Below are 23301 nucleotides of genomic sequence, written 5' to 3'. Positions count from 1 at the left end.
CATTCTTATACCCTACCACCCACATACAACAATAACAACAATTTATTTTTGAATAGCAGTGGTGGCCTAGTGGGTAAGAAAGCGGACCCGTAAACAGAAGGTTCCCGGTTTGAATCCCAAGCCAGAGGTCCCACTGAGCAAAGCACGGTTGCCACACCCTGCTCCACGGGCAACTGTCATTGCTGCCCTATGCTCACTTAGGATGATGAGTTAAATGCAGAGGACACATTTCATTGTGTGTACCATGTGCTGTGCTTCACAATGACAATCATTTTACTTTCACTCATTCACTCATAATTACAAACAGTATGTCTCAATGAGCTTTATAGCCAGAGTTGGGACTCGTACCACCATATGTACAACCACCAAAGACATGGGAATCACAACAAACAGTGATTTGTCTCGTGAGAATCAAATAAGATCTGTCCAACGTCTCCAGGATGCATGGCAGCGTGGATGGGTTTGTAATGCTTGGTGAACTGGGATGATTATGGTCCAGTTGTGACATCCTGGATCATGTCCTGATTCAAGAATTTCACAACTCTCATCCCACGCTGCCTTGAGTGTCCAGTGCCAGTCCTAGAGGAGAGGTCCTGTCCACTTGATCAAAGTACCCTCTTCACACACTGCTCCTTGGGCACCTTTCATTGCTGCACACTTCTCACTAAGACTGATGGGTTAAATGCAGAGGACACATTTGGTTGTGTGCACCATGTGCTGTGCTGCAGTGTTTCACAATCACTTCACTTTCACTGAAGTGGACTGGTTTAATGGGGCAATGGTGGCCTAGTGGGTAAGGAAACGTAGACATAATCATTAGGTTGCTGGTTCCAATCCCAAGCCGCCAAGGTCCCACTGATGTACCGTCCCCACACACTGCTCCCCAGGTGCCTGTCATGGCTGCCCACTGCTCACTAAGGGTGATGCAGGGGACACATTTCGTTGTTGTGTGCTGTGGTTGCTGATCACTTTCGCTTCTGGTGATGGAGGTGTGAATGAAAGCAAGATCGAGGAGATGTTGACAGCAATTTAATTCAACCATGTCATCTGAATGCTGTATGCTGCAGAAAAACATTGGATGCTACAATCTTGCAAGTGTGTTTTAAACGTGAACGTTGCTTGTTGTCGGATCTATACAATTATTAAATAGAATCACATGTGATAGCTATAGACTTACTTATCAGTTTCCCTGAAACCAGTATAAGCTAATACTTATAACTCTAAATCCATGATGTAATAATAAACAGCTATAGAAACTTAAAATCAAAAGAAAGACAGTCATTTACATTTGGCCCAATGAAACGACAAAACCAAGAAAAGAGACTGTTTCAGGTATGGTGGAGAGTGCAGGTATGCACATTGTGTTATTCTCTATAAGACATTGATGTTTAACTTCCTAATATTATTAAACATAATATTTGTCTTATTTTCCCAGATAAATATAGGACTGATGGTGCCACATGGAGGTCATCTAAAACTGAAATTGAGCTGAAATGTTTCTTTTACATACTTAAAAAGAAATAATAGTTAATATTACATATTTTCATTGTATTCATTTAACACTGTGATATTTTAAGTCATTGATTGAATCATTACAGTGTAAATTGTGTTTTTTTTTTTTTGCACATTGTTTTAATAAAAATACTAATTACAACATATCTCTTTAAAATACAGTATATGAAGAGTCCTGATGCTAGCTCCCACTTCACTGGCTTCTGTAGTTGACTCCGTAATAAAGTCCAAATACTCCTGCATGTTTGGATCACATGGAATCACACAGGTACTTGACTCTGGGAAAGTAACCTGTTCATTATGTTCAACTCTAAATCCACAGTCTCTCGAATCAAATCTAGATTGAGAAGCTGATCCTTTTAAATATACAGTTGAAACCAAAAGTTTACCTACACTGCATAAAAAGTCATACAGTGGGGCAAAAAAATAATTTAGTCAGCCACCATTGTGCAAGTTCTACCACTTAAAAAGATGACAGAGGCCTTAATTTTCATCATAGGTATACCTCAACTATGAGAGACAAAATAAGAAAAAAACTGAAAATCACATCCTCTGATTTTTAAAGAATTTATTTGCAAATTATGGTGGAAAATTAGTATTTGGTCACTAACAAACAAGCAAGATTTCTGACTCTCACAGACCTATAACTTCTTCTGTAAAAGGCTCCTCTGTCCTGCACTCATTACCTGTTTTAATGGCACCTGTTTGAACTCATTATCAGTATAAAACACACCTGTCCACAACCTCAGTCAAAATCCCAGAACCACACGGGGGGACCTAGTGAATGACCTGCAGAGAGCTGGGACCAAAGTAACAAAGGCTACCATCAGTAACACACTACGCCGCCAGGGACTCAAATCCTGCAGTGCCAGACGTGTTCCCCTGCTTAAGACAGTACATGTCCGGGCCCATCTGAAGTTTGCTAGAGAGCATCTGGATGATCCAGAAGAGGATTGGGAGAATGTCATATGGTCCAATGAAACCAAAATAGAACTTTTTGGTAAAAACTCTACTTGTCGTGTTTGGAGGAGAAAGAATTCTGAGTTGCATCCAAAGAACACCATACCTACTGTGAAGTATGGGGGTGGAAACATCATTCTTTGGGGGTGTTTTTCTGCAAAGGGACCCGTACGACTGATCTGTACAGGAAAGAATGAATGGGGCCATGTATCGTGACATTTTAAGTGAAAACCTCCTTCCATCAGCAAGGGCATTGAAGATGAAACGTGGATCGGTCTTCCAGCATGACAATGATCCCAAACACACCGCCCAGGCAACTAAGGAGTGGCTTCGTAAGAAGCATTTCAAGGTTTACAGAGACATAATCCTTTTAGCAGTACAGTCCTGCTTTTTTAAGTTTAGTTTTAAGATAACACAAAATTTTGATGCCGTCTGCTCAGAGACTTTTAGAATATCCAAACACCTGCCACAGGAAGCAGAAAAGCGAGCCAGTGTACTGAAGTGTCAGGTTCCCTAGACATCTCCCCACAAAACTGCTTGATTGACACCACATGCACTTCCAGTCTATCATACCTACCCAATCCGTTTTGAGCTGCTCGTTGTAAAATATTCATTTGTTTTACAAAATTGTCATGATCCGGTCTGGCAGGGGTTACTCCAAGTCCGGAGTTCGGACTGGAGTTACAAATCACTTTGCACAAAATCACTTTGCACAAACCACTTTGCACAAAATCACTTTGCACAAAATCACTCTGCGCTTTTTAGGTCCTTACTGCTCTTTCTTTTATGGCTCTTTCTCTCTTTCTTTAAACATTGTAAAAAACTGTAACTCATTTGCACACCTTCACCCTACCAGTTACACATATTTTATGTTAAAGACGTAAAAGTGTAATACTTGGTTATGTTTGCAATATTTGCATATTGGTTCATTGTTTACTTGCAACATTTGCAATACTGTGGTCTGTAGCAGTTGCAGAAAGCATTTCACTGCACATCATACCGTGTATGACTGTGTATGTGACAAATAAAATTTGAATTTGAATTTGTTCGTCCTGTGCAATGTTATCAATTTGATTGTCACTGTAAATGCTTTATGTCTTAAATCCAGTAGTTTCTCACACTCTCACCAGAGATACTCTGAATGGCATTAGGTCTTGTTTGAGGATTGTTAAAGTTAACACATAGCATGTGTTAACTAAATATATGCATCAAATATGTTGTATAATAAAATAATTTATTAGTCACATACAGGGAATTATTGGAGAAGTCAGTTTCTCATTTTCTCTCCCCAGAAATGATTGACCATTTGCACAGCTAAAGTAGAATAGGAATGGAGAGACAAAGAGAGAAATTAAAGGAGCTGTTTTCTGTGTTGTGTTAAATGCTTTAATATCTTCAGTGTGGAATGGCTTTATTTTGACAAAAGATACGAAACAAACTAATCAAACATGCTGTCTGTTGTATTTTCAAATCTAAGAGGGAAATGGGTTATTTTATATGCAAATTCAACTAACATATTCTGAAGTCTCATACTAAATCAGTGACACTTGATTCATATCCATGAAACTGCCAAAAACAAAAACCCAGAATTCCGCAAAATAGTCATCACATCTTATTTACATGCGCAAAATCATTATATGCCTGCTACAGGTCCCAAATAAGTTGGCACAGGGGCAACTACTATCACAAGTTACAATCACTTCACTTCATTGAGGCCCCCTTGATAAAGATAACATCCCCACACACTGCTCTCATGGCATCTTTAAGTAGTTTAAATGGTTAAATGTGTTTGGTGCACTGTGTGCTGTGCATCACAATGACAAAACAATAATTTTTCACTAACTTCAGCAGCTGAAAACCTATATCAGGCAAAAATGGGACAAAATTATGAAATTCCATTCCAGAAAATTAGAACCTTGATGTCTCAACGTCTTCAAGCTATTTTAAAAAGAAGAAGAGATGCTACACCTTGGTAAACATACTCCTGTCCCAAATATTTTGAGACCTCAAATGTGCTCACAAATGTGAGATTTCAAATGTGCTCATTTTTTGTAAATTTAATATGGGTCTTTTAGTGCTCATTTTATTAAAATTATTTAATATTTTATTTTTCTAATTTACACAAATATTATTGGACTGCTGTAGATTCCATTAACAACTGTAATTCAGTCAACTAAACATTTAAAGATAAAATTAATTTAAATCCAGTTGACTACATAACAGTTTCATGTCTGAAACACAGAGTGCATATAGTAACATTGTGCTTTGAGTCATGAGCATACCAAAATATAAAGGCTTGATTGTTTACCAGTAGAGCCAGTTAATTCCACGTCAAAGTTAGCTAAGTTTGAAAGTTCCAAAAAATGTAGAGTCTGAATCCAAGGACAAATTGGCCAACGAACGTGGGATGAGAAGTTCCACTTCGTCCCCAACTTCCAGTATGACAATACCTATACAAATGAGAGTTTCAGCCATAATCATTAAATCTCTAACCCCATATGTAACTTGTACAGTCATGAAAATCCTATCTCAGTCAAATTTACACATTCTACCTCCCTGGCTCACCCAGCTGGTAAATACAAGTAAAAACTAAAAACATTACATTTCCAGCATGAAGAACTGCTAATTGCCAGTCTGTATCATGCATGTTGGGCTCCATGAAAGTCACCAAGATCTGGATGAAACTAGGCTGCTCAGTTTCACCACATTTACCACTAACTCCAGCACAAATGTAAATCAATCACCAGTGTGTGTTTTGTTCATGTGGCTCACCTCCAGTGAAGCAGGTGTTTTAGGGAGTCAAGCTGTTCATGTTCTGGATACAGCGGAACAGGATGACTTGCTGGCTCTCGTCCCCAACCACATTCTTTTTCCTCCGGATTAGAATGTGACCCATCGCAAACCTGCTGTCAGTGTAGTATACCTGCAGCCGTCAACCAAATCGGTCAGAGAACTGGACTCAAACATGAATAGGCTCCATCGAGGCTGCCATGATTTTAGTCACGTTTATGAGGAAAGTCATAAACGTCATTATAAAAGTCATTATGATTAAGTCATTATCAAAAAATGCTCAGATCACGGAGCAATGCACAGTGAAGTGAAACTGGAAAATAGGTAATGAGCCTGCAAGGGGGAAGTGGCGCAAAATGGTTATTTGCAATTTTTGAAAACCAAAATCTTTGTGCTGCAAGCAATGTTCAGCTGTGATTTTGTAGTTACAAATACTGACCACAAGATGCTGCCAGCACCTGTGCTTCACCATGGTACAAATAATGAGGATTATTTATTACAATGAAGATAATCACTTCACCCATATTTAAAATAAAACCCATATTTTTTAAATTAATTAGTCATAAAATGTGATCAAAGCTTTTCATATCAAGCCAGGTATGCTAATGCTATACTCAAAGTCAGGTATTGTAATGTCGGGTGCTGCTGGATTCACCCAGCTGGCACCTGTTTCACTTTATCACTTTATTTATTAGTGTAAGTCCTGATCACTCCCAGGTGCTGGCCATTATGTGTAAGTGTTCAGCATCTGCTGGACTCCAAGGTTGCATTATTATGACTCTTGGTTTGGTATATTTGCTACGTATGTGTTTTCAAGTTTTCAACTATTGAAAATTTTTGTATTTGAGTACTCAATTTTTTTTTTTGTTTATCGAGTACTTGGATAAATCATACTTTTGTGTTTTGTGAAATTATTAATATAATCAATGCATTGCAATGCAGTTGTGGACGATATTGCTTCGATGAGACGATAGGGAAAAAAGTGCTGGATCTTTTTTACACAAAAAATACTGGTGCGTAGCCCCACCCCCCATCTCGACCAATCAGACCACATCAGATGCACAAAACTGCTTCTGAAGCGGGTGAGAACCTGGCCAGCAGAAGTCATTTCTGCCCTTTAAGACTGTTTCGAGTGCAATGAGTGGCAAACATTCAGGGAGGCTGCAACCAACAGTTACTCAGGTTGGAGGAGTACACAACCTCAGTGAACAACTGCATCAGCAAATGCACTGATGATGTTACAGTTCAAGTCCATCACCACAAACCAGAAGCTGTGGACAACAGCAGAGGGCTACAGCGAGGACCAAACTAGCTCAGCCCATTAGAGCAGCAAAGCGTGCACACAGGCAGAAAATCCACAGCCACTACTAGGACAGCAGAGACACATGCCGCATACTACAAACTAAAGGATTATGACCTCTGCCTGTGACAGTGACCCCTCCCTAATGGATTCGCAAATTGTGCTTCGACGCACAATTCGACACACAGAACAAAGTGACTGTGAGGAAATCCAACTCTCCTCTCAGTATTCCGGTGTTCTGTATAACTACAGCAGACTTGAGAAAAACTCTTCGAGTTAACTCATGAAAGACTGCTGGACTTGACAACATCCCTAGAAGATGCTCATAGAATGCACAGACCAGCTTGCAGATGTTCTCACCAACATCTCACTGAGCACTGCTACACACCCTTCACATGCACTCTTCATCCTCTTACCAAGAGGTACAGAAGCATTTGACAGGCCTCACTGACAGGGCGTGCAACAGTTTCAGTGCACAGACCATCAGACACATGAACAGTCATTTCTATTACAGCAGTATTTGAACATTACCACAGCAACATTTGCATGTTGTTACTCTGCACCTTTATTACCAATTTCACAGTTTTTTAGTGCTGTCTGTCTTTGTTGTCTACATGTTTAGACAATGTTTAGGGTGGTAGTAGCCTAGTGGGTAACACACTCGCCTATGAACCAGAAGACCCGGGTTCAAATCCCACTTACTACCATTGTGTCCCTGAGCAAGACACTTAACCCTAAGTTGCTCCAGGGGGGGACTGTCCCTGTAACTACTGATTGTAAGTCGCTCTGGATAAGGGCGTCTGATAAATGACGTAAATGTAAATGTAAATATTTTAATGTTACTGTTATTTTTGCACTTCTCATCTTGCACTGCCTGTGTCCCATGTTTGCACTTCATGTAGCTAGTTTTTCAATGTTGCACATGTGCAGTTTAATCAGAATGTAACTTTTGCTTAAAAGTTACATGTAGCACCAGGTTCCAGAGAAACGTCAATTCATTTCACTTTGTACTGTATAACATGAATGTATCTGAAATGACAATAAAGCTTTTGAACTTGAACTACAACTTCACAAACATATTAACCTTCATGTCCTTAGTTTTATTTTAATAAAAAGAGTGGAAAAGAAGAAAATAAAGAAAACTAATAATCTAATATTGAATCCAATTCAGTGTTTTTGAGGGAATATTGTATTTGGGATTGAAAACGTTAATCATATTTTTAAATCATGTGTTCTCCATCATGGAACGTGGGCACATGTATGTGATGAGCATATTTAAAATTCTTTTGTAAAAATTTCAGCTTCCTGAGGGACCTGTCTGGACGAAGCAGCCCATGCGTTGCTGTGATGTACTGTGAGGAAGAAAAAAAAAATTGTATCTTTACTTTGCTTAAATTCTACTAAAAAGTACCCATATAAAAATCTACTAAAATAAAAAATTTTATTCAATATTTAGGCGATATAATATGCAAACTATGTTCAGACAACCCCATAAGCAGTTGGCCACAAAAGTACCAAATTGTTTACAATAAAAATTTAAATAAGCCAAAATCAAGTATCCAATACTGTGAAAATGTTGAACAATCCTCTATTAACAAACTTTTTTGTCCTTCTTATAGCAAACATAAATATATCAGTTGTCTTTACTGATAAATGAGCAAACTGACTGCAGATGGGGCAGAGGTTCAATTACAAAAAATGCTGCACACCCTGGTTTCATTTCTTATATGCTGTATGGTATCTGCAGGCTTTGGATCAATTTGTATTTGGATAACTCCTAACAAAACTATTGATAGAAATAATTACAACATGCAGTGCTTATCAAACTTTACAAAAGACGGATTTGAAGCTGTACATAAACAACTTGAAGCCACCTCTACTTTGTAGAAGCTCCGGGTCTGCTTGGAGAAGTGCAATTGACATGAGGATGTTGTCGTATCAGGTGCTGCAGCATTGACAATGTAGTATTATGGTAGGGCAGGTCCATTTTACAATGTGAAGTGAAAGTGAAGTGATAGTCATTGTGATAGTAGCACAGCACACGGTGCACATGACAAAATGTGTAGTCTGCTTTTAACCAATCAGTGAGTGAGCAGTGGGCAGAAAAACGTTTAATCAAGGAAATAGAGAAATGATTAAATACTTAAAGGCTGGATGGGTAGTTAGGTCAGTGGTAGCCTAGCGGTTAAGGAAGCGGCCCCGTAATCAAAAGGTCGCCGGTTCGATTCCCGATCCGCCAAGGTGCCACTGAGGTGCCACTGAGCAAAAGCACCGTCCCCACACACTGCTCCCTGGGCGTCTGTCATGGCTGCCCACTGCTCACTCAGGGTGATGGGTTAAATGCAGAGGACAAATTTCACTGTGTGCACTGTGTGCTGTGCTGCTGTGTATCACATGTGACAATCACTTCACTTTAAAAAAAACTTTACTTTAAGGTCCTTTTCTCCAAGATACAGATAACTATAAAAAAAATATTAATTCTTGCTTTCGTAAATCTCAAATACATTTGATGTTACATTAGTTACATCAAATGTTACTAATGACTCCTTGAAGCATGTGGGGATCACCGACTGAGATAGAGAGAGGTTGAATATCTAGCTGGTCCGCGCAGGCTCTGAGGATTCTCCCCGAGATGCCTGCTGCCTTCCTGGTGTTCACTCTCTTGAAGGCTCTCCTCACATCATGCTCGGTGATGACGAACGTGTTCTCGGTGCTGGCAGTGTCCTCCTGTCTGCAGCTGTTGGAGCCGCTAGCCGTAGCATCGCTAGCGCCTTTAGCTGCAGCCTCGAAGCGAGCATAGAATGTATTTAGCTCGTCTGCCAGAGACACATCCGCGTTCGTCGTACCGGATGTTGGTGCTTTATAGTCCGTTATTGTCCTTAGTCCCCGCCACAGGCTCCTAGAGTCACTCTGTTCAAGTTGCGACTCCAGTTTCTTCCCGTAGCGCTGCTTCCTCTCCTTCGCCGCTTTCCTGACGCTGTACGACGCAGCCATGTATGGTTTCATTTCCCCAGAAGCCAGCCCCGCGTTATAGGTCGCGGTGCGAGATTTCAGAGCGTCGCGGATGGCTTTATCCACCCACAGCTTCTGATTGGGAAACGTTCTGACTATCGTTTTCTGAAAGGTGTCGTACATTAGTTTCCCAATGAATCTCACTGATGTTTCCGGAACTACTCTGGAACATGCCCCAGTCTGCATCATGCAGTGCGTCCTGAAGAGCGGCCACCGATTGGTCCGTCCAGCATGCCACCTCCCTCTGAACCGGAACTTCCTCTTTAAGCCTTTGTTTGTATTTAGGCATGAGGAAGATGGCGGCGTGGTGATGAAAATTCGAGGCGCCTCCTGCAGTTCACAATGTCCGTGTCCGCTTTCGGTGGGATGTAAGCACCGCTGATGATGACCGATGTGAACTCCCGAGGAAGGTAAAAGGGATGACACTTGATGGACATTAGTTCCAGATTCGGTGAGCACGAGTGTGTGAGAGGGACAACGGTATTGCACTAGTTGTTATTTACCATCAAACACACTCCGCCTCCCCATGTCTTCCCCGAGTCGCGTGTCCTGTCCAAGCGGTGGACCGAGAAGAACTCGGCCGGCTGGATGGCGTGGTCCGGCACTGCTGGGTTCAGCCATGTCTTGGTGAAGCAGAGGAGGTTGCAGTCCCGGATGTCTCTCTGGAACTTTACCCTGGCCCTGAGCTCATCGAGCTTGTTTTCCAGTGACTGGACGTTGCCGAGCAGGATGCTAGGCAGAGGCGTGCTGTGTGCACGGGCCCTCAGCCTGTTCCTGACGCCGGCTCATTTCCCCCGGGGCCGCCGCTTCGCGTCGCATCCTTTGTTCTTCCTCAGGATTTCACTCGGCCAGCTGGGTTCCGGAAAAGCAGTCAAAGTCTTCGAATTATAAGTGCATTGTATACTAATATAAACAAGAGTGTCTCTACTGTATTTAATGCATTCCATGGTGGTAGATTTGCCGGTGTAGGGTTGTTGAGAAGAAGTTTAAAAGACAAAAACAAACTAAACTCACCGGCACCATCTTGGACAATGTAAGTCGCCACATACGACTGTGCAGTCACTCCACCACCATCATCAAGTTTGCTGACGACACTGTCGTGGTGGGCAACGACGAGACTGCCTACCTGGAGGAGGTTGGAAATCTGGTGAACTGGTGCCAGAGGAACAATCTCCACCTGAACGTCAGCAAGACAAAGGAGTTAACAGTGGACTTCAGTACAAAGCAGGAGAGGACCTACCAGACCCCTGTCATCAACAGGAGCCCAGTAGAGAGAGTGGACAGCTTCTGTTACCTCGGTGTTCACGCAGGACCTGTCATGGTCCTGTCACATCAACATCGTGGTGAAAAAGGATGAGGAGGAGCTTCTTCCTGCAGGCTGTCCGAGCTCTCAACAACAAGAGTACATAGAACTCCAGCACTTTCACTTTCACCTCCAATCACTCCGGACTCTTTTGCACAAAATCACTTTGCGCTTTTTACTTTACTGCTTTTTTTATGGCTCTTTTCTCTTTTCTTTAAACATTGTCTTTAACTCATTTGCACACCTTCACCCTACCAGTTACACATATTTTATTTTAAAGATGTAAAAGTGTAATATTTGGTTATGTTTGCAATATTTGCATACTGGTTCATTGCATACTTGCAACATTTGCAATACTTTGGTCTGTAGTAGTCGCAAAAAGCATTTCACTGCATATCATACCGTGTATGACTATGTATGTGACAAATAAAAAATTTGAATTTGAATTAGTAACAACACTCCCATGTATTATGTTCAGTGCGGGAAATAATTATTTGATCCCCTACTGAATTTGTATGTTTGCCCACTAACAAAGAAATAATCAACGGAAGGTTAATTTGAACAGTGAGAGACAGAATAATAATGCATTTCAAATAAGTTATAAAGTAATATGATCAAGCAAGATTTCTGTCCCACAGAATGCTGGATTGGGCTACAAGATCAGTTGTCGTGATTATTATCTTACAGTCCCCTTTTATCTGGAGCTCCATCTGAGATCTCACCATTTGGAGTTGCAATGAATATGAGAACGAAAACAGCTGGTAACACAATACACCATGAAGTACTAAAATCCTGCAGCCTGGAAAGTCCCCCTGCTTAATGTACAAGGTTGCCACTAAACATCTAAATGATTCAGAGGAGAACTGGGTGAAATGGTTGTAGTCAGGCGATGCCAAAATTAAGCCCTTTGGAGGAGGAGGAATGCTGCCTATGACTCCAAGAACATCATCCCTACCGTCAAACATGGAGGTGTTAACATTAACACCTCAAGGGGTCAACTGCACCGCATCAAAGGCAGGATGGTCATGTACTGTCAAATCTTCCATCAGTCAGGGCATTGAAAATGGCTTGGAGAGGATCTGCAAAGAGGAGTTGGACAATCTTTGTGGCAACTACAAGAAACATCTCACATTTGTGTTTCCCACCAACAAAGGTTTCCCAACAAAAAAACATTTTGCAAAAGGATCAAATACATCTTTGAGTCATGAAAATCTGTGTTAATTTATAACTTAAACACATTTTCTTGATTTTTTTTTTTGGTTGTTCTGTTTCTCTATGTTCATATAAACCCACCATTCAAATTATAGACTGAGAATTTCTTTGTTAGCATGAAAACTTAACAATAATTTTAAATACTGTATGTGTGTGTGCATATATTTTTTTTCTTGACTACAGCATTACGAAAGCACAGCTTTTACTACAGCCCTTATTTAACCATGATATGAATGTCATCCTTGAAGGAGTTTTCCAAGCCCAGGGTTGATAGGCTCACCTGGCTGTAGATGAAGTAAAAACCATCCTCTTTGGCAAGAATGGTGTCATCATTCATATCTAAAGCTTCACCACGTTTTAGGCCTATCTGCCAGGGGATGCCTGTGTGTATGTCCAAGCCAAAACCTAAATGACCCCAAAAAAAGATACAAAACAACCAGAACATAATACACTCTACTTTAAAATAGAAAAATAAATGACATTAAAATTACTAACTAAAAAATGACACCAACTGAGCAGTTATCAAAAACTTCAATCAAAAGGTTAACACTTGTATTTCAACTTACATTTCTGAAAAGTGGTCCTTTGGTTATCAGCCATCAACTGCAGGCAAGGTTGTACAACTAAAAGGAAAACCTAATCTTTATTACAGTTTGCTGGAGATTTTGGGGATTTTCTGAAAGTACAGTTATAATTGAAGTGTGTGTAGGTCCCTGTACAGTCCAAGAGGTTTCTAAAATTGATTCACCTTTGTGTTACTGAATTGCTATAATTCTTTCTTAAATTGGCAAGAAAATTATTTTCTTGCCTAATACCCATGTTGCTTATATATTTCTGTCGCTTATCTATTTTGTAAAATTAACCTGCTATTAACCTGACTTTTAATTAATCAACTCATCTTAGAAATAACTCATATGAAAATCTAAAACCCTATCAAATGATGTTTAATGCTTTGAAATGAATTGCTTTGAAAGTTTCACTGAAAAAAGATTTATCATTTAATCAAGACAGAAAGATCGAATTTTGGCAAAACAAAAGTTTTGTCACATATACAGAAATTGAACAAATTTACTGCAAATACCAAAATATGTCAGTAAATTAAGCAGTGGTGCTGAAAGATCCTAATTTAATAACTTGTATGACTTCCATGAGCTTGAAGGACTGCATCCATGCGGTTTGGCAATGACTCATACAATTTATTGATTAAGTCATCAGGAATAGCAAAGAAAGCAGTCTTGCATGCTTCCCAGAGTTCATCAATATTCTTTGGTTTCGTCTTCCATGCTTCCTCTTTCATCCTCTTTCATCTTTTCATGCTCAATGATGTTCATGTCTGGTGACTGGGCTGGCCAATTCTGGAGCATCTTGATCTTCTTAGCCTTGAGGAACTTTGATGTGGAGATGGAAAAATGTGATTGAGCACCATCCTGCTGCAGAATTTGGCCTATTTTATGGTTGGGAATATAAAAGGTAGCTAAGATTTCTTGGTATTTCAGACAATTGATGTAGGTCTCCTGCAATATTTGTCGCGACTGTGGTGTAATTCAACAGAAGATTCATCTGAAAAATCCACCTTCTGCCACTTTTCCATCATCCACCCTTTTAAGCAGGCTGTGGGCCTTGGCAAATGCCACACGTTTTTTCCAATCGTCTTTTGTTTAGTGCTGGCTTCAGGGCACTGATTCGACCATGAAGGCCATTTCGAGACAGAATCCAACAAACTGTTCTAGTTGACACAGGGACTTCAGGTCACCTTGTGGAGCTCTGCTGCAATGGAAAATGGGCTGTCCTTGGACTGAAAATAGGAGCCAACAAACGGTCCTCTCCAGCAAATCCTCTGTACTTGATGCAGAGACACATTGAAGGTGTCTGCCACATCAGCAGTGGATCTGGTCTTCAGCCTCTTGATAATCAACACTTTAGCCTCAGGGTGAATCTTAGGCATGTTTGCAGTGGTCTAGTTGCAGTTGATGTGAAGGTCTAGTGTACTGGGGTTCTTTTTAAAGACCTAACTGATCCATTATTAGTCATAGGTGAAGTTCATATGACAAGGCAACAACACTTATGCAAAAATTTACTCAATGGGATTTAACTAAGTTTGAATATTAGAATACTTTTTGACAATTTTGTTTTGCACTGAAACATTATTACAAAAGCTGTTGTGAATAAAATGTAAAAATCTTGATCAGAAATATATTTCAGTGACACTGGAGGTCAATTTGTACACAAGCGACAAGACATTTGTCAGGGACTGTAGAAGCACTCCTTGGTATCCTTGGTTATGCACACAATCAGGCATGTTACCTAAGGCTGGGTTGTGGACTCTTTACAAATGGTGAACGTGAAGTGATTGTCATTGTGATACACTGCTGACTTTTCAGTCACTCGTCCACGTTTTATGTTTATGCTGCCTGAGGATTCAGTAGAACTTCTGGGACAGTTCTCTCATGTGGGCAGGGCTTCACCTCATTGGCCACCAGGTATCTGAGTGACTGCTACGTTTCCTGGAATTCTATCATTACGCAATACATAGACTTCAAAAACTCTCAGAGCTGCAACAGCAATTAACGGTCACATAAGGATCACAACATAATCAGCATATTTGATCAATACTTAAAATTGGTTTCTTAGTGAATTTAGTCTCCAACTGAGTTGTATCTGTGGAAAAAGCCCTAATTTTCGGCGACTTTAACATCCACTGTGATAAATTAGAAGACTCACTAAGAACAGCATTCCTGTCTTTACTAGACTCAGTTGGCGTTAACTAACATATAACAGGACCTACTCAAGAAGGTGGTCACACGCTCGATCTTGTACTGACCTTCGGTTTAAATATAGAAGATATAGTTATTCTTCCGCAATCTGAAATGATCTCAGATCATTTCCTCATCGCTTTTAAAATATGTCTCAGACACAATAAACTCAACCAGGGTTTATTAGTACCCTACCAGACCTATCAACGCTGATAAACTCACCAGAAACAGATATTACCACTAAATATCATCATAGTAGCGATGATTTGCTGAATTTCTTTAATACTAAAATAGACACGAATAGAGATAAGATTAAAAGCACAACAAATAGCTCCGTCTATATTTCTATGGAAAAGAATCTTCTAATAGTAGCTGACCACCGATTAGAACGCTTCAACCTTATTAAAGAGCATGAACTAATTAAACTAATGTCGTCGTCAAATCAATGTACTTGCACTTTGGATCCGATTACAACAAGGTTCCTTAAACAAGTAGCACCCGATATTATAAATTCTATCCTCAAAATTGTTAACTCGTCGCTTAGCACCAGCCACGTACCAAGTTCGTTCAAGGTAGCAGTCATTACACCCCTGATTAAAAAGCCTGATCTTGACCGCAGTCAGTAAAGTTGTAGCCCAGCAGCTGAGCGCATACCTAGACAGATCATATCTGACCAACCGATATCAGTTTGTGGACATCAATGGTGTTTCATCTTCACATAGTAAAGTAGAGTTTGGTATTCCACAAGGTTCTGTCCTAGGTCCGTTACTTTTTTCTCTTTACAGGTTACCTTTAGGTGACGTCATCCGCAAACACGGTATTAGCTTTCATTGCTATGCTGACGACACACAGCTGTATCTGTCAGCAATGCCAGATCAGAGGCAGCAGCTGAACAAAATAGAGAATTGTCTAAAGGACATTAGACAGTGGATGCTCACCAACTTTCTCCTGTTAAACCCTGACAAGACAGAAACTCTTGTACTTGGGTCTCAAGCAGCCAGACGTAAGCTGGCTGACTACATCATAACCCTGGATAGCCTTTCTATTTCACCAAGTATTGAAGTAAAGGATCTGGGTGTCATCATTGATGCAGGTCTCTCATTCTATTTGCACATAGATAATGTCACTAGGATAGCATTCTTTCACCTTAGAAATATTGCGAAAATAAGAAATATCATTTCAATGCATGATGCAGAAAAGTTGGTCCATGCATTTATTGCATCAAAGTTAGATTACTGCAATGCATTACTGTCTGGATGCTCCAGTAGGTGCATGAGTAAACTCCAGCTAGTACAGAATGCTGCAGCCAGAGTTCTAAATAGAACTAGGAAATTTGACCACATCACCCCAGTCTTACAATCACTGCACTGGTTACCCATCAAATTTAGGATTGACTACAAAATCCTACTTTTGACAGTCTCAGTGAAACACAGTCTCAGTGTTTAAATCCAATCTCAAAACCTATATGTTTTCTCTGGCTTTTTGTTAAAGTCCTATACACTAATTCACTTTGACAGAGTATCAATTGTAAAGTCCAGTTTATCACAGAGTCCCCCTGTTAGACAGACAGTGTTAAGCACCATTATGGACACGTAATCTAGACCATGACCCTGGACTACATCCTGGACTTCTCAAACCCTACAACTGTAGGACTTATTATTATGTTTTTGTTCTTTCTTTCCAATTGTACAAATCATCACCAGCCCTGCACTGACACCATTTGCAGGCTCACTCTACCCTGGAAGGTGGTCCCTCTCTGTATCACTTCTTACCAAGGTTTCTTCCTTTCTTTTTTTTTTTTTCCTCTCTCCTAGAGTTTTTCCTTGTGTGCAGAAGGGTCAAGTGTGGGGGGTGTCAACTGTAGGGCTTGTCAAAGCCCATTGAGACAGACATACTGTACGTGATTTTGGGCTATATAAGAAATAAATGTTGTTGTTGTTGCTGTTCTAACACTAGGTAAGATTATTGAATATTCGAGTAAAACTGGTCCCTAACTTGTACTCGGACTTTGAGCATGGCATTTAATACAGCCGAAGTCCTAGATAGTATGAGCAGGTGGTTTGGGAGAAATAATTTGACTCTTAATCTGTGCATTATTTTTCTTCACAGAAGAAACACCCCACTTATCTACAGAAGTACATACACCTTACTTCAGCAGCCCTCAAAAGGAAGTCATCCACTGGAGGTTCATTGGCTCCACCCATCAAACAAGCCAAGCTGTAGGAGTCTCAAAAATTGTCCCAGGCAAGTGTGGATACAGCAGTCCTCACATTCACTGTTCAACGATTTCACCCACCACACATTGTTCAGCAACAGGATCTTCATTGATCTTGTGCAACATCTCCAACCAAATACAAATGTCATGACATGTAATACTGTTGTGAACAAAAGCACAAATGCCTCTGTCGAAATGAAAAGAAAACTGAAAGCTGCCCTTAAAGAGACTGAGTTCAGAGCAGCTACAACAGACTGCTGGACAGCACACCATCACAGTTTCATTGGTGTCACTGCACATCGGTTTAACCCCCAGACCATGCAGAGATCTTGTGCTGCCCTGGCATGAATGCTACTTAAAGGGACACACACCTTTTCTGCCATGGCGTGTGGCTTAAATGACATTCACACAGAATTCAATATGAAGAGAACTACACCTGACAATGGATCAAACTTCCTGAAAGCCTTCAGAGTTTATGGACAGATTGACAAGAACAAAAATCCTGAACCTGTAGGAGAGGGTGATGGAGAAGAGAATGAGGGTGGCCAAAATGATGACTATGATGAAGAAGCGGAAAGCGAAAGGGTGTTGAATTTGTTTATACCAGAGCCCTGTTGGACGAAGTTGACTACTTAGAATACCAGTTTCTCAAGCACCATTGTTGTGCCTGCCACCTCCCACATCTAGGAGACAGGAGGTATTGGCTCAAAAAACTTTGAAAACCAGATGCTTTTGAGGATGAACAAAGCTTATTGCTAACGGATGTAGATCTTGATGTTCAAAGTGGGTTTTTTTTTAATCTTGTAGTTAAATTTGTTTTGTACCATGTAGCAATAGAATATATATCAGCAAGGCATCAGGATTTTTAGATTAATAATTTGGATTAAATGCTCATTTTAGCAGCTATAATATCTGTTGTAAACATACATTGTTCTCACAGAGTCCTGCAGCTAAGCTTTGATTACATCCCAATAAAGGTTATTGCTAACAGACCTCTGAAGTTTGACTTATAATATTGACTGGTAATGACTAGATGGCTGAGAGTATTGTATCTTCCACCTCATGAAATACATGTTAATGATGAGTAGTACACATACAAGGTTCTTTAATATACTTGCAGTGTACTAAAATAGACATGTGTGACTAAAACAGGTTCTACTTTCTAAAAAAGTTCTAAAAAAAACATTATTTACATGTACAGCATTTATCAGATGCCCTTGTCCAGAGCAACTTACAATCAGTAGGTACAGGGACAGTCCCCCCTGGAGCAATTTAGGGTTAAGTGTCTTGCTCAGGGACACAATGGTAGTAAGTGAGATTTGAACCTGGGTCTTCTTGTTCATAGGCAAGTGTGTAACCCCTAGGCTACTACCACCCTTTATAGTCAGCCCTTGTGGCCCCTAAGCTTTTGTCCTTATTGCCATTTCCCCCCCTTAAATTACTTTTACCCTTTAAGTAGTTTTAAAACCAGTACTTTTATACTTAATTAAAACGCTCGAATTGATACTTTTATCTATACTCCTACTTTAGTAATCAATGTGAATACTTTTGACACCACTGGACACACATTCACACCAGTGAACAATTTAGATTTGCCAGTTCACCTAATGTACATGCTTATGGAAAGCATGCAAACCACACACAAATCAGAGCTCAGTAGCTCAACTTTGAGGCCACAATATGTCCCCATAAAATACAGTAAGCTATACTATAAACATTTAAAAATGTGTTTCGGGCAGTGGTGAACTAGCAAACTGCTCTCAGGTCACCTGTCATGGCTGCACACTGCTCAGTGAGGGTGATGGGTTAGCATTTCATTGTGTCACTGAATACAGTTGTGGCCAAATTTTTGAGAATGACACAAATACAGTTTGTGGTTTGCTGGATCTGTTTTTTGATTATTACAATTATTATTACATTTCCACTGCATTTCAGCCCTGCCACAAAAGGACCTGGTGAGATCATTTCAGTGATCCTCTCAAGTGAATAGTGAAAGTGTTGATGAGCACAAGGCTTGAGATCATTCTGTAATGCTTATTGAGTTAGAATAGCAGACTGGATGCTTCAAAAGGGGGGTGACCCTCTGTTAACTAATTTACTTGCAAGGAAACATGTGCAGTCATTATTGCGTTGCATAAAAAGGGCTTCACAGGCCAGGGAATTGCTGCTACTAAGATTGCACCTAAATCAACCATTTACCGAATCATCAAAAAATTCAAGGAGACGGATTCAAGTGAGGTGAAGAAGGCTTCAGAGTGGCCAAAAAAGTCCAGCAAGCACCGCGACCGTCCCCTAAAGATGATTCAGCTATGGGATTGGGGTGCCCTCCAGTGCAGAGCTTGCTTAGGAATGGTTAATGGCTTAGGAAGACTTGGCATGGTGTCAAGAAGGGCAGCAAAGAAGCCAAGAAAAACATGAATATTAGCCTGATAAAGTACAAAAAGTACAGATTGGACAGCTGAGGACTGGGGTAAAAGTCGTTTTCTCTGATGAAGCCCCTTCTCGATTGTTTAGTGCATCTGGAAAAATGAAAGGTGAGCACTACCATCAGTTTTGTCTCGTGCAACAGTGAAGCATCCTGAGACAATTCATGTGTGTGGCTGCTTTCATCCAATGGAGTGGGCTCACTCACAATCTTGCCTAAAAACACAGCATTTATCAGACGCCTTTATCCAGAGTGACTTACAATCAGTAGTGGACCATAAAGACCATAAAGAATGGTACCAAAACATCATCCAAGAACAGTTTGGTGAAGAACAATGCCTTTTCCAGTATGATGGAGCACTGTGCCATAAGGCCAAAGTGATGACTAAGTGGCTCTAGTAACTCTGTGTCGTCTTGGTCGACCGAGTTTTAACCACATGCAGCCCTGGACACACAGTGATGACGTCATGTGTTGTGGTGATAGTGGCCATCGGTAGCAGAGCATCGCAGTTGGTAGCATTTAGCTAATTAGCTGGGCTGCTAGGCTACTATCTAATATTCCAAGTAAGTGACTGCTTGTTCGCTGTGTGAAAGGATATGTTGTATGACTGTTTGTCTCTCTCTCTCTCTCTGTGTGTGTGTGTGTGTGTGTGTGTGTGTATGTGTGTGTGTGTGTGTGTGTGTGTGTGGATAGAAAAGGGACATAGACACTGGTGCCGGTTTTCTACTGCGGCTAAACAGTGGATTTTGAGAACAGGCTGGATTGGCCCTTAAGCATTTCTTACATTTTTCTTTCATTTTGCACCTTTTAAATATAACGAGATAATTAAGTGTTAATTGTGACTCTAGACTCATGTTAACATTTTAAATTTTTTTTTTTGCATGGTTGACATTTGTCATAACTGATTATCAACTGATATTAAACACTGACATTGTGATACAGCTTTCAGCCATATCACCCAGCCCTACTGGGAACAAAACATTGACCCTATTCAATGTTGACCCATTAATCCTCAAGAGGCAGGTGGACAAACAAAAACCCAGAAATTCTGCCAAACTAAAAGCACTGATTATGAAGGAATGGGTCCTGGTATTTACAGCTAGATATGAATATACAGTTCTGTAAAAAGATTTCTTTATTTTTTCCATATTCATCATCAAACTAATTCAAATTATACATTTGTCAATATTATACCAAAATATTTATACCAAATATTATACAAAATGATGTTTTTTATTAGTGTTTATTATTATAATCAGAAGTTTATGCCAGTTTAAATCCCAATCCGCCAAGGTGCCACTGAGCAAAGCACCCTCCCCACACACCTCACCCCGGGCACCTTTCATTGCTGTCCATTGCTCACCAAGGGTGATGGGTTAAAAGCAGAAGACACATTTTGTTGTGTGCACCGTGTGCTGTGCTGCAATGTTTCACAATGACAATCACTTCGCTTTCACTCTCATTTATATTTACAGTATTTCACAGATGGCAGTCTATTGTTGAAATCTCCTATTTGGTTCAGTAGACCCGATCTGTAAGTACCATTTGGCTTACTAAGGGTGGTAGTAGCCTAGTGGGTTACACACTATGAAACAGAACACCCAGGTTCAAACCCCACATACTACCATTGTGATCCTGAGCTAGACACTTAACTCTGAATTGCTCCAGGGGGACTGTCCCTGTAACTACTTTTTTTAACACAGCCAGAGAGTTAGCCAATGGTGTTGCAAGCCTGATCTGTATCATGCTTCTCAGTAATGTGTTGTTATCTTTTTTTATCTTGATGATCTGCATATATGCTTCTCAGATTCTGCAAATGTGTTAAAACCATAAAATGCACTTTAAATGCAGCACATTAAACTGTGCATAAAAATGTATGAAACTAAATTTGTGAAGCACTCACAAACTAAATAAAACAATGTTCTCTGTCACTTCTTGCAGTTTTAGAAAAGGTTATGGTCAACAAAATGTATTCTTCTATTTCAAACATTAGTATTTGTTTTTAAACAAGTTATAATAATAATTACTTAATTCTGAGCTAATCTCTTTAGATTATTTTGAGGCTATTACAATATATAGTGCATATTATAAAATGAAGAGGATTAAAGAACATTTTCAGATGTAACACTGCAGATGGTCTACCTGATTCTCTCTTCACATCTCTGATCAGTGTCCCTGATGGCTGACTATGGGGCTCATGACTAACATCCTGCAAAACAGAAATATACACATACAACAAAAGTAATGGCATGCACATTTTAGGATGTTCCTGAAACACTAAAACTTTGAGCAGCACCTTTTAATTTAATGCAGAAATTATTCAAAGACATCAGTAAATGCTAATTAGCCAAAATACATTAAGGATAAAAAAGGCAAAAAGGATTGACATGCACACTGTTTTTAAGAGAATTAATTTAGTAACATTTCAATCCTTAAATTAATCTGTACTTAAAACGGCTTGGGACACACACTGACCTCTCCAGCTTCCGCCTTCTGGTGCAGCTGCAGTAATTTTCCTGCCCCCCACTGCTCTTCCCTCCGGCGGCCCACCTCTGCCTGCAGACCCTCCATCTCTGCCTGCAGTGCCAGCATGTGGTAGAGAGACAGGGCTGAAAGCGATGAGGAGGTCAATGCAGCCACTGCCAGGACCACCAGGCCCCAGGGCACACCTTGCCGATTCTCTAGCCTGTGGTCCAGATTGCCCAGTGGCATGGCCGCTGCAGTGACAGAGACAATGATTTCCAGATGACAGAGTCCCACCAGGGCCATGGTTACACCCTGATTCTTCAAACCAATCCTAGACCGTTCACTCTATTCTAGGAGACAGGTTGAGTGCCCAAATACAACAGTCCCTTGCAGTCTATAATATCATACTGAGGCTAACAGCAGATAAGACTTACTGTTCTACTCCTGTCTTCCACCTCCTCCTCTGTCTGACACACTGTCCTGAACAAGGGCTGGGAGCAGTGAAGACTAATGCCTTACTTTATCTCCACCCTCATCCTGTCAAACATGACGCCACACACACAGTGACTGTGCAGAATGCTGCACTTAGATCATGAAAACCCTCCCCTCAGTTTTAGAGCGGTTAAGCAGTGCCAAGCATTTCCTGGCCAACTGTTAAACCTGCAAATAAACAAAATTAATTACTTTAATGAATAGAAAATCCTACCAAAGAGTGCTGAATATCAGAAAAGCGATACATCAAGACAGCAGTTTCAGTACAAGCTTTAGCTATAGCAATATTTGAAACTCCCCATGTTCCCAAAAAAAAATTTTATATAAAAGAACAATTATATTCAACAGATGTTTTGAAAAGAGGAACAGAGAATATGATTTACTGTTTCCTGCACCCGTTCAGCTGTTATTAGATCACATGTTGGAATTGTACTGGAGGAAGTATAACACACACAGAGTAAATATAAGAAGTACCCAAGGATGGAAATGTTTAATATACTACTCAGAAAGCAGCCTCTCATTCAAATTTACTGTTGTAAGAAGATGATGCGACCAGGCTCTACATCATATTTCAGGATAACTCTAACTTAAATTCATCTTTCTGGTTCCCCAATGTCAAGTGCAGGACATGCCAAACATGCTGAATGGTGTTGGGCTGTAAGCACAACCCCCACCTGTGACTGTTGGGTCCTCATGGAATCTGTTTGACCATTTGAGCAGACACATGCACATTTTGGCCTGTCAGAGGTCCTTTTGCAGGGCTCTGTCAGTGCTTCTTCTGTTCCTCCTTGCACAAAGATGGAGGTAGCAGCCCCGATGCTGAGTTGTTGCCCTCCTATGGTCTCCTCCACATCTCTGTAC

The 23301-nt window shown here is 40.4% G+C and overlaps 1 protein-coding gene across 1 annotated transcript; it reads right to left on the bottom strand.

Moving 5' to 3' along the window:
• Window positions 1-3402: 3402 nt before the first annotated feature.
• Window positions 3403-22460, bottom strand: tnfsf13b (TNF superfamily member 13b). Its single transcript, XM_028992004.1, is given in 7 exon segments — window positions 3403-4922; window positions 5245-5395; window positions 12370-12494; window positions 12656-12712; window positions 21625-21691; window positions 21958-22199; window positions 22383-22460. Coding segments are annotated over 6 exon segments (750 nt in total). The 5' UTR covers window positions 22195-22199; window positions 22383-22460; the 3' UTR covers window positions 3403-4809.
• Between the last annotated feature and the right edge of the window lie 841 nt (window positions 22461-23301).

This window comes from Denticeps clupeoides, chromosome 9, assembly GCF_900700375.1.
Source record: "Denticeps clupeoides chromosome 9, fDenClu1.1, whole genome shotgun sequence".
Classification (NCBI taxonomy): domain Eukaryota; kingdom Metazoa; phylum Chordata; class Actinopteri; order Clupeiformes; family Denticipitidae; genus Denticeps; species Denticeps clupeoides.
The sequence above is the reverse complement of the archived record's forward strand: the minus strand, read 5'-3'. Positions and strand labels throughout refer to the sequence as shown.